Source organism: Saccoglossus kowalevskii, chromosome 2 (assembly GCF_978046115.1).
Source record: "Saccoglossus kowalevskii chromosome 2, keSacKowa6.1, whole genome shotgun sequence".
Classification (NCBI taxonomy): Eukaryota; Metazoa; Hemichordata; class Enteropneusta; family Harrimaniidae; genus Saccoglossus; species Saccoglossus kowalevskii.
The window spans coordinates 16328410-16340579 of record NC_140642.1 but is presented as its reverse complement, the minus strand read 5'-3'; the positions used below and the strand labels follow the sequence as shown (position 1 = coordinate 16340579).

Here is a 12170-nt window from a genome sequence, read left to right as displayed (position 1 = left end):
ACGGGAACAGTCTGTTGATTTAAAAACTTATAAACTCAACGTAGTGCGTCGGTCATATGTACAGGTGTTGCAAACGTCTAGCCATTTTTCGGTCTCTGGAAGCTGCTCTGCATCAAATTCAAGTCAATAACGGTGCCCGTGGTCTTAAGATACTCTGCTCAGCCCTAAAAGTGACGCATTCTTTGCCGTGAGACAAATTCAGATTTGAACCGTGCATATTTGGGTCCCCGCGTTACACCATAACTCAGTGGGGCAAAGGTAACCGGTTGATACCGCTGTGTCGTGTCAGATGATACAAATGATAGCACATCAGTAGGAAGTCGCTTGAAACTTGAAAAAAAACGTCTTTACATTACAAATGGAGCCAATTTATTTATTTCAATTCAACTTCAAAATGTACGTGTCGGTCAAATACTTAATCATACTAAAAAATACTGACTTGTATTATTCGTTGATGTGGAAAATTCCATTTTAGTGATTATAAAATGTCGTCTGCTATCTCAAATGACGTATTTGCACGACATGCTTTGCGCTACGTAGATAGATGTCACGTTTCGAGTTGTGTTCATTACACCACCCTGTGCTTATACGTTTTTTTAAGCTGACAAAAACGTGGAGAAAATTGTGACCTTTGAACCACTAAATTATTGTATTTGGATGAAATAAGAAAACGTAATATCAACATTAAGACACGTGTTTTAATCGCACGATTCGTATTTGCTTGACAGGTGTCAGCTGGTAACGAAATATTCGTCGTACACGAAACGTCATTTATATAACTGAATTTACTGCTTAAAATAACTCAAGTTATCTGGCAGCGTCAACTTTTCACACATATTTTAAAACAAGTCTTTACAAGTGCGATAAATCGAAATTTTCTAAAGCTGGCGTGTAATTCAGACCGTAACTAACCATTCGCCACCGAGTCCACTGCAGACAGCCTACGCCAAATGTATAGTAGCCTTGTCCCGAACGGGAGATGACGAAAGAGAGAGAGAGAGAAATACTGATCACGCGTAGAAGCAACGGGGTGGGGGTCATTGAAACGTGCGAGTTAACTTTGGTCCACAATATAGTCCGTACTTTGGTAGGATTTTCACGACGTAGGACGAACTCTCGTGATCACGGGACCCTAAATCGATTCGTTTTCGTCAATAAGCTATATAACTGACATGAGCGTTTCAATCCTCTGACCTGGACTTTGAGTTTCTCAGAGCAGCTTCGGCTCCACCCGGGCATATCTCGGCTATCCTAATATGAAATGACGTTTATATAGATCTGTGTTATCTCACCTACACACACTCCAGCATGTGTATCTAGGACGTCGAACCGCACATATGTTCAATGATGAACAGTGAAACAAACTCAATAAGATGGAACACAGTCCCACTATCCCCGGTCTGGAAACGACTAGCGTTCTTTTGTCTCGAACCGCGGTGCGGGTAAACAAACCTTTCACACCCGGGCCGAGGGAGTCAGGAAGTCAGACAGATTACAATACCGTCAAAATATTCATTAAAATCGGAAAATTTACCGTCATGCAAAGCGATACCTCATTGTATGACTTCACTTTGACTTCAAATTCGGGCAACCACAACGTAAACAAACATGAAACAAAATTATCACTATGAAATTTGGGTTTTTTGAACCCTGATACGCATCACAACCAGCCTACCAACTCATAAACATCCAGTTCCTGCAATGCAAAGATTAATATCGGGAATTATGTTCATTTTCTAGTTTTAATAGGGAAAAAACTTCGCGTGCCATCGCTAAACAAATCTTGTCAAAATGGCGTCGTTCATGTTAACGTAGTCGATCGAAAAACCTGATTCTTGGGAGGTTCATAACAGTTCAAGTCAACTATACAACAACTAATGATTTTATTATATGCAACAGTCTATAACAATGCTTCAATGTTTGTATATAAATGATTTTTTTAGCACAGAATTGAGTACATTGTCATTTCAAAACGTCGCCATTTGCATTTACGATCTAAAATAAAAGCATCCATAAAAGTCGCTCAATTTAACATTAATAAAATGCGGTGTGACAAATAACAAATCAGCCCACCAATTTTTAATGATATGTTTCGGTCATAAAATGTCAAAATCGAAGACAAATACTGGTTTCGCGCCGAGAAGTATGGTAAATAAAATAGAGTTTATTTCAATCACCCCAAAATCAAAAACGACAAATATCTGGATAACAGTATGAAAAATTGTTGCGAAAATGTGTCGCTGTTGGTGAAATAGATGAATTAAAGAACTATTTGCCGGCTAAAATATGACCTTATACAGATATCCTGATTAAAATATTATGTGAAAAAGCACGAATTTTGGAATAAACGATGTCAAAAATAGTGGCCGGTTGTGTACTGATCACGTGACAATGCTTTGCCCATACCCGCAATGCGCCTTTGTCAGGGAAGGAGGCCAATTCACACCTAATACAATAACCGTTTCCAGACCGGGGATAGAGGGACTGTGGGTGGAATTATGACGTCTGTGAATAATTCGTTTCACAAACGAAACATTCAATTGTAAACAAAACGGCAGAATTTGACCAAACAAAAGCTGGTTATACAGATACACAAAGGTTAAAATAACTGATCTTTGTGAATCGCACGTACATTTTTGTGTTTAAATATTTACACATTTTGTGCAATGTCCTCCACACTTGCTGAAGATTTTAAAAAAGAATGATAGTAAAAGACCTTTATGAAGCTTTACAGAAATTCACATGCGCGAGGAAAAAACACTCGAGTATAATAGTAATAGTTATCTGTTGAAGTACTATCACAACATGGAGATCTATGATCTAACAAAACAAATGTAATTATGTTGTTGCTGTTGTTGATGGTTTGTTTGTTTGTTTGTTTACACATTGAATGATACTTATAATGTATTTTTCTTGTTAAACAGTGAATAACCCTGGAAGTATAAGGCAAGATGTCAACTCTGATAAGTGAAGTAAACTGAGCCAGGAATCATGATACACGTCGCCGATTATATCGTCTTTTTTGTGGTCGTTCTGTTTGTCATACTGCAAGCTATCTTCCATGCATTTAGACGAGGCGGACAACGAACACCTAACCAGTAAGTACATATGTAATTTCATATACTCTATGAGGGATTTTATTGGGATAGCTATACATCTGAAGAGTGAAGTGAATAATACATTCACCACCACGTGATAGGCATGACAAAGCACTGAATAATGCATTTTGTGTATATGTAAATGAATACTGCTCCACTGTCATCAACTAGGCAAAGTACTTTTGACATTTATTTTCGTTTTCATCTCGTTTTCATTGTCGCAGTATTAGTATAGTTAATCGCACAAGCAGCCGTAGTGTTTTAGTGCAACGTATGGCCGAATTAACAAGATAGAAAATGGAAATCTGCTTTATTGTACTTTTACCGAAACAAATGCCATTCATTCATTCTTTCATTCATTCATTCATTCATTCATTCATTCATTCATTCATTCATTCATTCATTCATTCATTCATTCATTCATTCATTCTTTCATTCGTTCGTTCGTTCGTTCATTCATTCATTCATTCATTCATTCATTCATTCATTCATTCATTCATTTATTCATTCATGAATCGTTCATTCACTGTTTCTACTTATACTTCTTATACAGGTTTTTCTTCGGTGGGAGGTCGTTGAAAGCGGTGCCAATCTCCACATCTTTGTTGGTATCATGTATGTCAGCAGTAGCTCTACTCGGATACCCGGGAGAGGTGTACGAATATGGTCTCGGCTACGCATCGTTCATTCTCGCGATAGTATGGGTGTATCCTGTCGCTGCCTATGTCTTCGTCCCAGTCATCAGAGGGCTACGAATTACGAGCTGTTACGAGGCAAGTCTCGCGTTAATTATAACTCAAAAGCTTCGAACTTGAAATCAACATGCGTCATAGTACTAGCTCGACTTTCTTCTGTTTTATGTTGCAATCTATGTTTATTCGTGTATTATCTCCATACAGTACTTTGATTTACGCTACAACTACTTGAGTCGATTGGTGACCTCAGCGTTATTTTTAATATTGAGTGCTTTTTATGTTGGTATTGTAATGATGGGACCAGCTAGCGCCCTGGCAACAGGTAAGAATTGATGCATGGACACTTTTCTAAGCGAATAAATTGGTTTTATTTCATTCATTTTAAAGGGCGGTGGTCGTTGCACCGCGCATGTGCAATATTTGTGTTTATTGGCATTGATTTTCCCACAATCCAATGCGCTCTTCTAATGGAAATCACGAGTACGAGTTTTGACCTGGGCGCGACGTTCACGAATTACTGCCGGTGACTCCTTCGATACCTCCAAATCACCGGGAAAAATACCTAGTTAAAGTTTGGTATCATCTCAACTTATACTCGTTAGTCTGCACAACAGCCAAAGTCGCCATCTTTGTACATATGAGACCCATATATCGCGCATGCGTGGCGCGTCGACCACCGCCCCTTAAGAAACTCATACATACCGCGTTCCCTTTAACAATATGAAACTTTCGTTCTAGTTATAAAATAAAACACGTTTTCACTTCACGATAAACCATGATCAACATACAATATGAAAAATATTGAAAGTTTTCATCCATAACAATTTTTGAATTTTGTGACACTTCCGTGTTATATTGCGTGAATTTGTTACGTAACACCTTATGTAGTAAAATGTATCAATTGTGTGTTTCACTTCCGGGATGGAAATGGAGTTGTCATGATGGAAAAGAGATTATGGAAAGCGATACGGATGGATCGCCACGTGTGTATCGACAGTAACACGTAGGCCATGCCTATACGGACGTGTATGGCACAGTAAGGTGTGAGGCGCTAGTTGATATATGCGATGAATTTGTTTTCATTTTAATGTTGAACCAAATTTTCGAATCCGGCGTGGATGATATATTCCTGCCATCAAGGCATCTGGGAACTGTACCAAACAATCAATTGACCATTTCCCAATGCAGTTTTTTTGATCGTGTGATCTAATTAAGTTGGCCTCTGACACTATTAAACATTTTACTTTACAGTGTATGGTTTTAATGCATGGGAGTGCGTGTTATTCGTGGCTGTTATCTGTACTCTCTACACAACTCTGGTAAGTGAGCCGTTTTTCCCCTCTCACATCATGTACGACACAACTGATACCTGGTAATACTAGTAACTTCCGCATAATGAGTCATCAACATTTATAACATGTATAAAACTATATCCTTGAATCGTCTCCATATTTTCTACCAGCGATTCAAACATTACAACTTGCGACTGACATATTTAGTTTCTCTACAGGCAGGGGTGAAGGGTATTGTGTGGACTGACGTTGTGTTCTTTGCAATTATTTTGATCACCATGGTAATTATTCTGAGTGTTGGCTCCACTGAACTTGGTGGGGCCAGCAACATCTGGGCGTACAACGCTGCAGAAGACAGACTGAATTTCTTTCAGTAAGTACGCCACTAAATCCGATTTAGCTTTTTAGTTTCGATAAATAGACGTACACCATAGTGATTGGACATGGCGATTACTATTGTCTACATCGTTTGTATATTGTCTACGTCAAATCTTCATGTTCATAATTTCCATTGACTCATTGTATGGGGCTTGGTTACACGATCAGGAGAAACATGAACAATACAAATCGCGTTCAAAGAAACCATTAACAACGAGAAGCATTTTTTTTTTTCAATTGAGTGACTTTAGAAAATGAGCCACTTACTAGCAGATCAAAGAAAACAATATGTGTTTTTTGTTGGCGAGATCTACCTGACAACAAAAACGGGCGTGGTCGGATGTGAATACTAGTACTTTATTTTGGAAGCAGCTCGTACCGCGTACACACAGTTCTATCCCACACTAGTATGTAAAATTGTTATATCTTGTTTTCAGTGTTCCTTTTGACCTGACAGAGAGAGTGACGTTTTTTAACTGCATCGTTGGTGGCGGTATAAACATGTTGGCACTGTTAGTCACACAGATAATGTTGCAGAGAATGGTATCAACAGTTTCTACCAAGGAGACCAAAAAGTAAGTTTAACGTAGACGTACAACGTTTATATATATATTTATTTTTGTGTGTAATTTGATATAATTTGTAAGTTTCATCAAATTTTCAGTTGGAACTTACTGATACTTGTTTGTTCTACCAAACATGTTGCGCAATGTTCCCGAATACGTTTCCATACTGCGGAGAAAATGTGGGTTACGAACCAAACCAGGTACATTAACATAATAAATGATGAGATTACGTCATCCTGACATGCATATACGTTTTAGTATGTCGGTTGGAGGCAAAATACACATGATCTCTGAGATATATGTGGTATCAAGTACACCGACAAGTATTGTAACTTGACATACATACATACATACACAACCTTGTTAAATATATTTTTTTATTCCAGAGCGGTGTTGCTGAATATGCCATACATGTGTATTTTTCAACCAATACTATATTCTATAGGAGCTATGGTGTTCGCTTACTACAATGGTATGTTTAGTTTAGATATATTTAATGTTTTTCATGATGATAAATAAGATGCAAGTTCTTAAGTCGCGTTGCGTCGTGGTAGGCCACAGCGTTACGATGTGTTGCGTCGTGTCGTATTACGCAGTGCTGCGCCGTGTTGTGTTACGTCGTGGTGCGTCGCGTTACAATATGTTGCGTCGTCTTGTGTTACGCTGTGTTACGTCGTGGTGCGCCGCGTTACATTATGTTGCGTCGTGTTGTGTTACGCTGTGTTACGTCGTGGTACGCCGCGTTACAATATGTTGCGCCGTGATGTGTTACGTCGTGGTGCGCCGCGTTACAATGTGTTGCGCCGTGTTACAATGGGTTGCGCCGCGTTACAATATGTTGCGTCGTGCCGTGTTACGCTGTGTTACGCGTAGGTGCGCCGCGTTACAATGTGTTGCGTCGTGCCGTGTTACGCTGCGTTTCGTCGTGATGCGCCGCGTTACGCAGTGTTGCGCCGTGTCGTATTACGCAGTGTTGCGTCGTGTTGTGTTAGGCCGTGTTACTTCGTGGTGCGCCGCATTACGATATGTTGTGTTAGACCGTGTTACGTCATGGTGCGCCGCATTACGCAGTGTTGTGTCGTGCCGTGTTACAATGTGTTGCGTCGTGGTGCGCCGCATTACGATGTGTTGCGTCGTGCCGTGTTACGCTGTGTTACGTCGTGGTGCGCCGCATTACGATGTGTTGCGTCGTGCCATGTTACGCTGTGTTGCGTCGTGGTGCGCCGCATTACGACGTGTTGCGTCGTGCCGTGTTACGCTGTGTTGCGTCGTGGTGCGCCGCATTACGATGTGTAGCGTCCTGCCGTGTTACGCTGTGTTGCGTCCTGGTGCGCGGTGTTACAATGTGTTGCGCTGTGTTACAATGTGTTGCGTCGTGCCGTGTTACGCAGCGTTGCGTCGTGGTGCGCCGCATTACGATGTGTTGCGTCGTGCCGTGTTACGCTGTGTTACGTTCTGATGCGCCGTGTTATCATGTGTTGCGTCGTGATATGTTACGTCGCGTTGCGTCGTGCCGTGTTACGCAGCGTTGCATCGTGGTGCGACGCATTTCGATGTGTTGCGTCGTGCCGTGTTACGCCGTGTTACGTCGTGGTGCGCCGCATTACGATATGTTGTGTCGTGCCGTGTTACGCTGTGTTGCGTCGTGGTGCGCCGTTTTACAATGTGTTACGTCGTTATGTGTTACGCTGTGTCACGTCGTGGTGCGCCGCATTACGATGTGTTGCGTTGTGCCGTGTTACGCTATGTTGCGTCGTGGTGCGCCGTGTTACAATGTGTTGCGCCGTGTTACGCAGCATTGCGTCGTGGTGCGGCGCATTACGATGTGTTGTGTCGTGCCGTGTTACGCTGTGTTACGTCGTGGTGCGCCGCATTACGATGTGTTGCGTCGTGCCGTGTTACGATGTGTTGCGTCGTTCCGTATTACGCTGTGTTACGTCGTGGTGCACCGCATTGCGATGCGTTGCGTCGTGCCGTGTTACGCTGTGTTGCGTCGTGGTGCGCCGTGTTACAATGTGTTGCGTCGTGTTACAATGTGTTGCGTCGGTCCGTGTTACGCAGCGTTGCGTCGTGGTGCGCCGCATTACGATGTGTTGCGTCGTGATGTGTTACGTCGCGTTGCGTCGTGGTGTGCCACATTACGGTGTATAATATATTTTTTCATTCATGACAGGTCGGGATTTAGATACTATAGTCGGCGCTACTACAGACCAAAATTTGAAATCTGTTCCAAGCATAATGCCAGAAACAATGACACCGACCACAAATCCCGCGACTCTAGCGTCAGCAATGATAGGTGTACCCCGCCAAGAACCGACATACTACTCTTCAGACGAGGTGATGTACATGCTTGCTGGTTATGCGCGTAGAAATCAGATACGAGAAAATAAAGGAATCCATGCTTGTTTTACTTTCGATCTGTTTCTTCTCCCAAAATGCATGGCTATCAGCCATGCAGTTTGGGTATCGAGTTTGTTGCACAGAGATACTGAACATTGTTATATGTTGCAGGTGTTGGTGTTCTTCGTACGCGACTGTTTTCGATTTATGCCTGGTTTCACCGGTCTTTTCTTCTCCGCAATATTTGCTGGTACCGTGAGGTAAGACATTCCTGGTTACAGGTAGCGTGGCTATAGTCACGTAACATTCTAAATCTAAAGTTGTTGGTGGCGACGACACATTTATGGGACTTTTAGGGTAACCCAAATCTCAAGGGGGATGCGAGCACACAACCCCACCATATTCACAACACAACCTGGATCCGAACCATTTCATCTACCGACGCCGTGAAGGGCCGGGATAATAGGTAGAGGGTGTCAACATTTTTGCAGTGTCTGGTACTTCAGATAACATAACGTTGGCCACATTAAACGCTATTCCATATTATCCTTTAACCATACACCGGTAATATATGCTCTTGTATTGTGATGTAATGTTTAAAAAAAAACGCTAATATTTCGTTGTCGTTTCATTTACTAGCCTGGTGTCGTCATCATTGAGTGCCATGGCCGCAGTAACGTTAGAAGACTACGTCAAACCCTGGATTATTTGGCGATCCAGGGGACGGGAAATATATACAAACGACGCCAAGAATCTCATGAAGGCTCAGATAATTGGTATGTTATTTTCCGCCCAAAAGTAAACTGGGACTAACTATTAGTGAATCATCAATACATTCAATCAATCATTTGCTAGTTCGTTTGTCTGGTTGTTAACTGCTGTAACACAATTTGTCCGCCTTTATTTTTTGTTCTCAGTTGTTATGTTTGGATGTGTTAGTGTTGCGTTTTCGTTTCTTGTCATGAGCATGGACTCGATGCTAGAAGCAAGTAACATTGTCCTTGGTGTCTTCGGTGGACCCTTACTGGCAGCCATGTTGATGGGTGTTGCCTACAAACGATCCACTGGCACGTATGTATTATTGGAGCAAATTAAAAACAGTTTTTCCTTAATATTTGTTTGACATATTTGTCTTAGATGTCTTAGCTTATGTTCAAAGAGTCGAGATGAAAGCGAAAAACGTGACAGTGAGTATATATTACTTGACCAGTGGATTGTCCCAATTGGTAAAGTATACTTTACAATTTAGACTAATTTTAGTTATTTGAGTGGTCAAATTAAATGGGACATGGTAGACGCGTCGAAAGTGTAAAAGCGATACACTCGGCCACAGTTTCTGTCTGATATAATTAAGCAAAGTAACTAATATATGTGGTATTCTCTCTTTACAGTGGTGTAGTTGTTGGTATTCTCGTTGGATTATCGATGGCACTCTGGGTCTCCGTCGGTGCCTTAGTACACGCAGACCACTTGGACGAGGTTCTAGTCGTATACTCGGTAAGAAAACATGTATTGCATTAACTGTATACTGGTAAACGTAATATGCAAACTGTGACTTCCATGTGCAATATACTTACATGGGTAGCATATGAATAAACTATCGGGGAATAAACGGCAAGCAAAGACAGGTCAATCATAATATGATATAACGATAAACCACGCCCTTTTCCTGTAGCTGTCCTTCATGTGGTATGGAGCGTGGGCGTTCTGTGTCACTTTCATCGTAGGGGTCATTGTCAGCGAATTCCACAGACGGTCGTCAAAGCAAGAAAGAGACGCCGACCAACAGCTAGTTGCAATATTTCTCAGGTGAGCACTGATTACTTTAGAAATGTGAATTTAATATTTAAAAAAAAAAACGCACTCTATGAAAATATATTAAAAACGTGATTGGTGAATGTGTAATTCAATGTAACTAACTGTTGGTAATCCAAGTCGTCGATCGGTTATTTTCATCGGAGCAAAAACGTAAATCTGGTTTTTAAAAAACACTGGTTATATACTGTAGTACTACTGAAAATGTAAATGGGTATAAGAAAATGTTTTTATGAATGAAGTGTACAGTTTTCTGTGCTATACTATTTGCTGTAAATGCTCACTACTTTTACGACAACGCTAAATATTGGGTATACAAAATATAGTCGTGTTTCTGGTGTGTATTTTGTGTTTGATGCGCGAAAGAACGCCCTCTGTGTTAGATGCGTGTGAAAGAACATTTTCTGTGACTAACTCCTGCATTCATCCCATTGCAGGGAAAAAGAAAAAAACATTAAAACAACAGAGGTCTTCTTCTCCGATAAGGAGATTGAAAAAATGCTGGGAGAGGCGGACGGCCGATCCTTAGAAACAATCAAAGAGGCGAGGAAACGAAAAACTGCCAAAATGCGAAGTGTTAGAAAAGACGCAGCCGCTGAAATTGTGGAATACAGAACCGAACAGAAGCGACGTTTCGAGAATATCGAACGCAGTCGCATGTGTCATGATGACTCTTATGCCAGATCCATCGAGATAGAGACGCGACAGAAAATCAAAGAGGCAGACAGGATGTTTCACAAAAAGAAGGAGATGGTGGTGGATTACGTATTGTCAATGGTGTGCGATATATCCCCACAAGTCCATGAAAACTATTATTTCGTTAACAGTTGCGTCGGTGACTATGACATTGACCAAGGCAGTGACCATGACATTGACCACAGCTGTGACAACAGCGGTGACCACGACAGTGACCACGGCATTGACCACGATAGTGACCACATGGTAGACCACAATCATGACAGTGACCACAAGATTGGCCACAACCATGACAAAGACTACGGGGTTGACTACAACCTTAACAGTGATTCCAATATTGATAACACACTTGACAGCTACATCACAGCAAACAAGTTCCAAGAAAGTTACTATCATTTATAAACTGATCCCCATTGTTATAGAAAATAAAATGCGTTTTTGTTTTTCGTTGCCCGTAAATGGAAGTTAGGGGCGGTTATTCTGTCGTTGTTGACTAGGTCAATACAAAATTATTGTCTAATTTCGATGAGTTTACGATGTATATTTCTAGAGATATGAGCGGAAATGCGGGTTTGAACGTCTTTGGCTTCACACAATACTACTTGTAACATTGCGATAAAGACTTTCTGTTTTCGACATTGTAAAATCCTTTCTTTTTTACCAAGTACAGTTATCGTTCATACATAAGTTATTGAACAAACTACATATTTTGTAATTTCATTCAGCTGCATTCAGTCATAATTCAAGACAAATTAAATGAAAAAAAAATCGAGAATATTATGTTTTATCACGTGTAATCAGTAACTATGAAAATTATTATTGGTGTGCACATGGAATACATTTCCTTATGAAGTATTGTTAATATATCTCGAATTCACTTATCGAAATCATTTTGCTTCAGGTTTTTTTTTCTTCAGTGTCGAAAATGGAATGTCTTTATCGTAATGTTGTTAGTAATGGCAATTATTAATAATTTAGGTACAGCAACATATTGAATCATAGTGTCCGTATCTCAGTGTGTACTCATTTATTTCATTCAGCAATTTTCTTTCATTGTTTTTCCAATTATTAAGTATATTTATTGTGATATGATTGAAAATGCGACCTAAAACTAGACTTTCATACATTTGGTTTGCGGGTAAATATTATTTTACACCCCTTGAAAAACGATGTGTTTTACGACTTCAAATTGGGTTTACGTAATCGTAAAATTACAAAATGGAAATGAACCATATTGCATATTCAATTTGATTATTTGCTTTGGGAATAATAGAAATCGACATTTTTATG

General features: G+C 40.5%; 1 protein-coding gene across 1 annotated transcript; it reads left to right on the top strand.

The window, feature by feature from the left end:
- Window positions 1-2991: 2991 nt before the first annotated feature.
- Window positions 2992-11282, top strand: LOC100375502 (putative sodium-dependent multivitamin transporter). Its single transcript, XM_085504923.1, has 14 exons — window positions 2992-3098; window positions 3652-3871; window positions 3998-4115; window positions 5045-5112; window positions 5304-5458; window positions 5901-6038; window positions 6416-6501; window positions 8203-8366; window positions 8541-8629; window positions 9009-9145; window positions 9287-9440; window positions 9761-9866; window positions 10045-10178; window positions 10622-11282. The coding sequence occupies exons 1-14, from the start codon at window positions 2992-2994 to the stop codon at window positions 11280-11282; spliced, it is 2337 nt and encodes a 778-aa protein (XP_085361049.1).
- The last annotated feature ends 888 nt before the right edge of the window (window positions 11283-12170 follow it).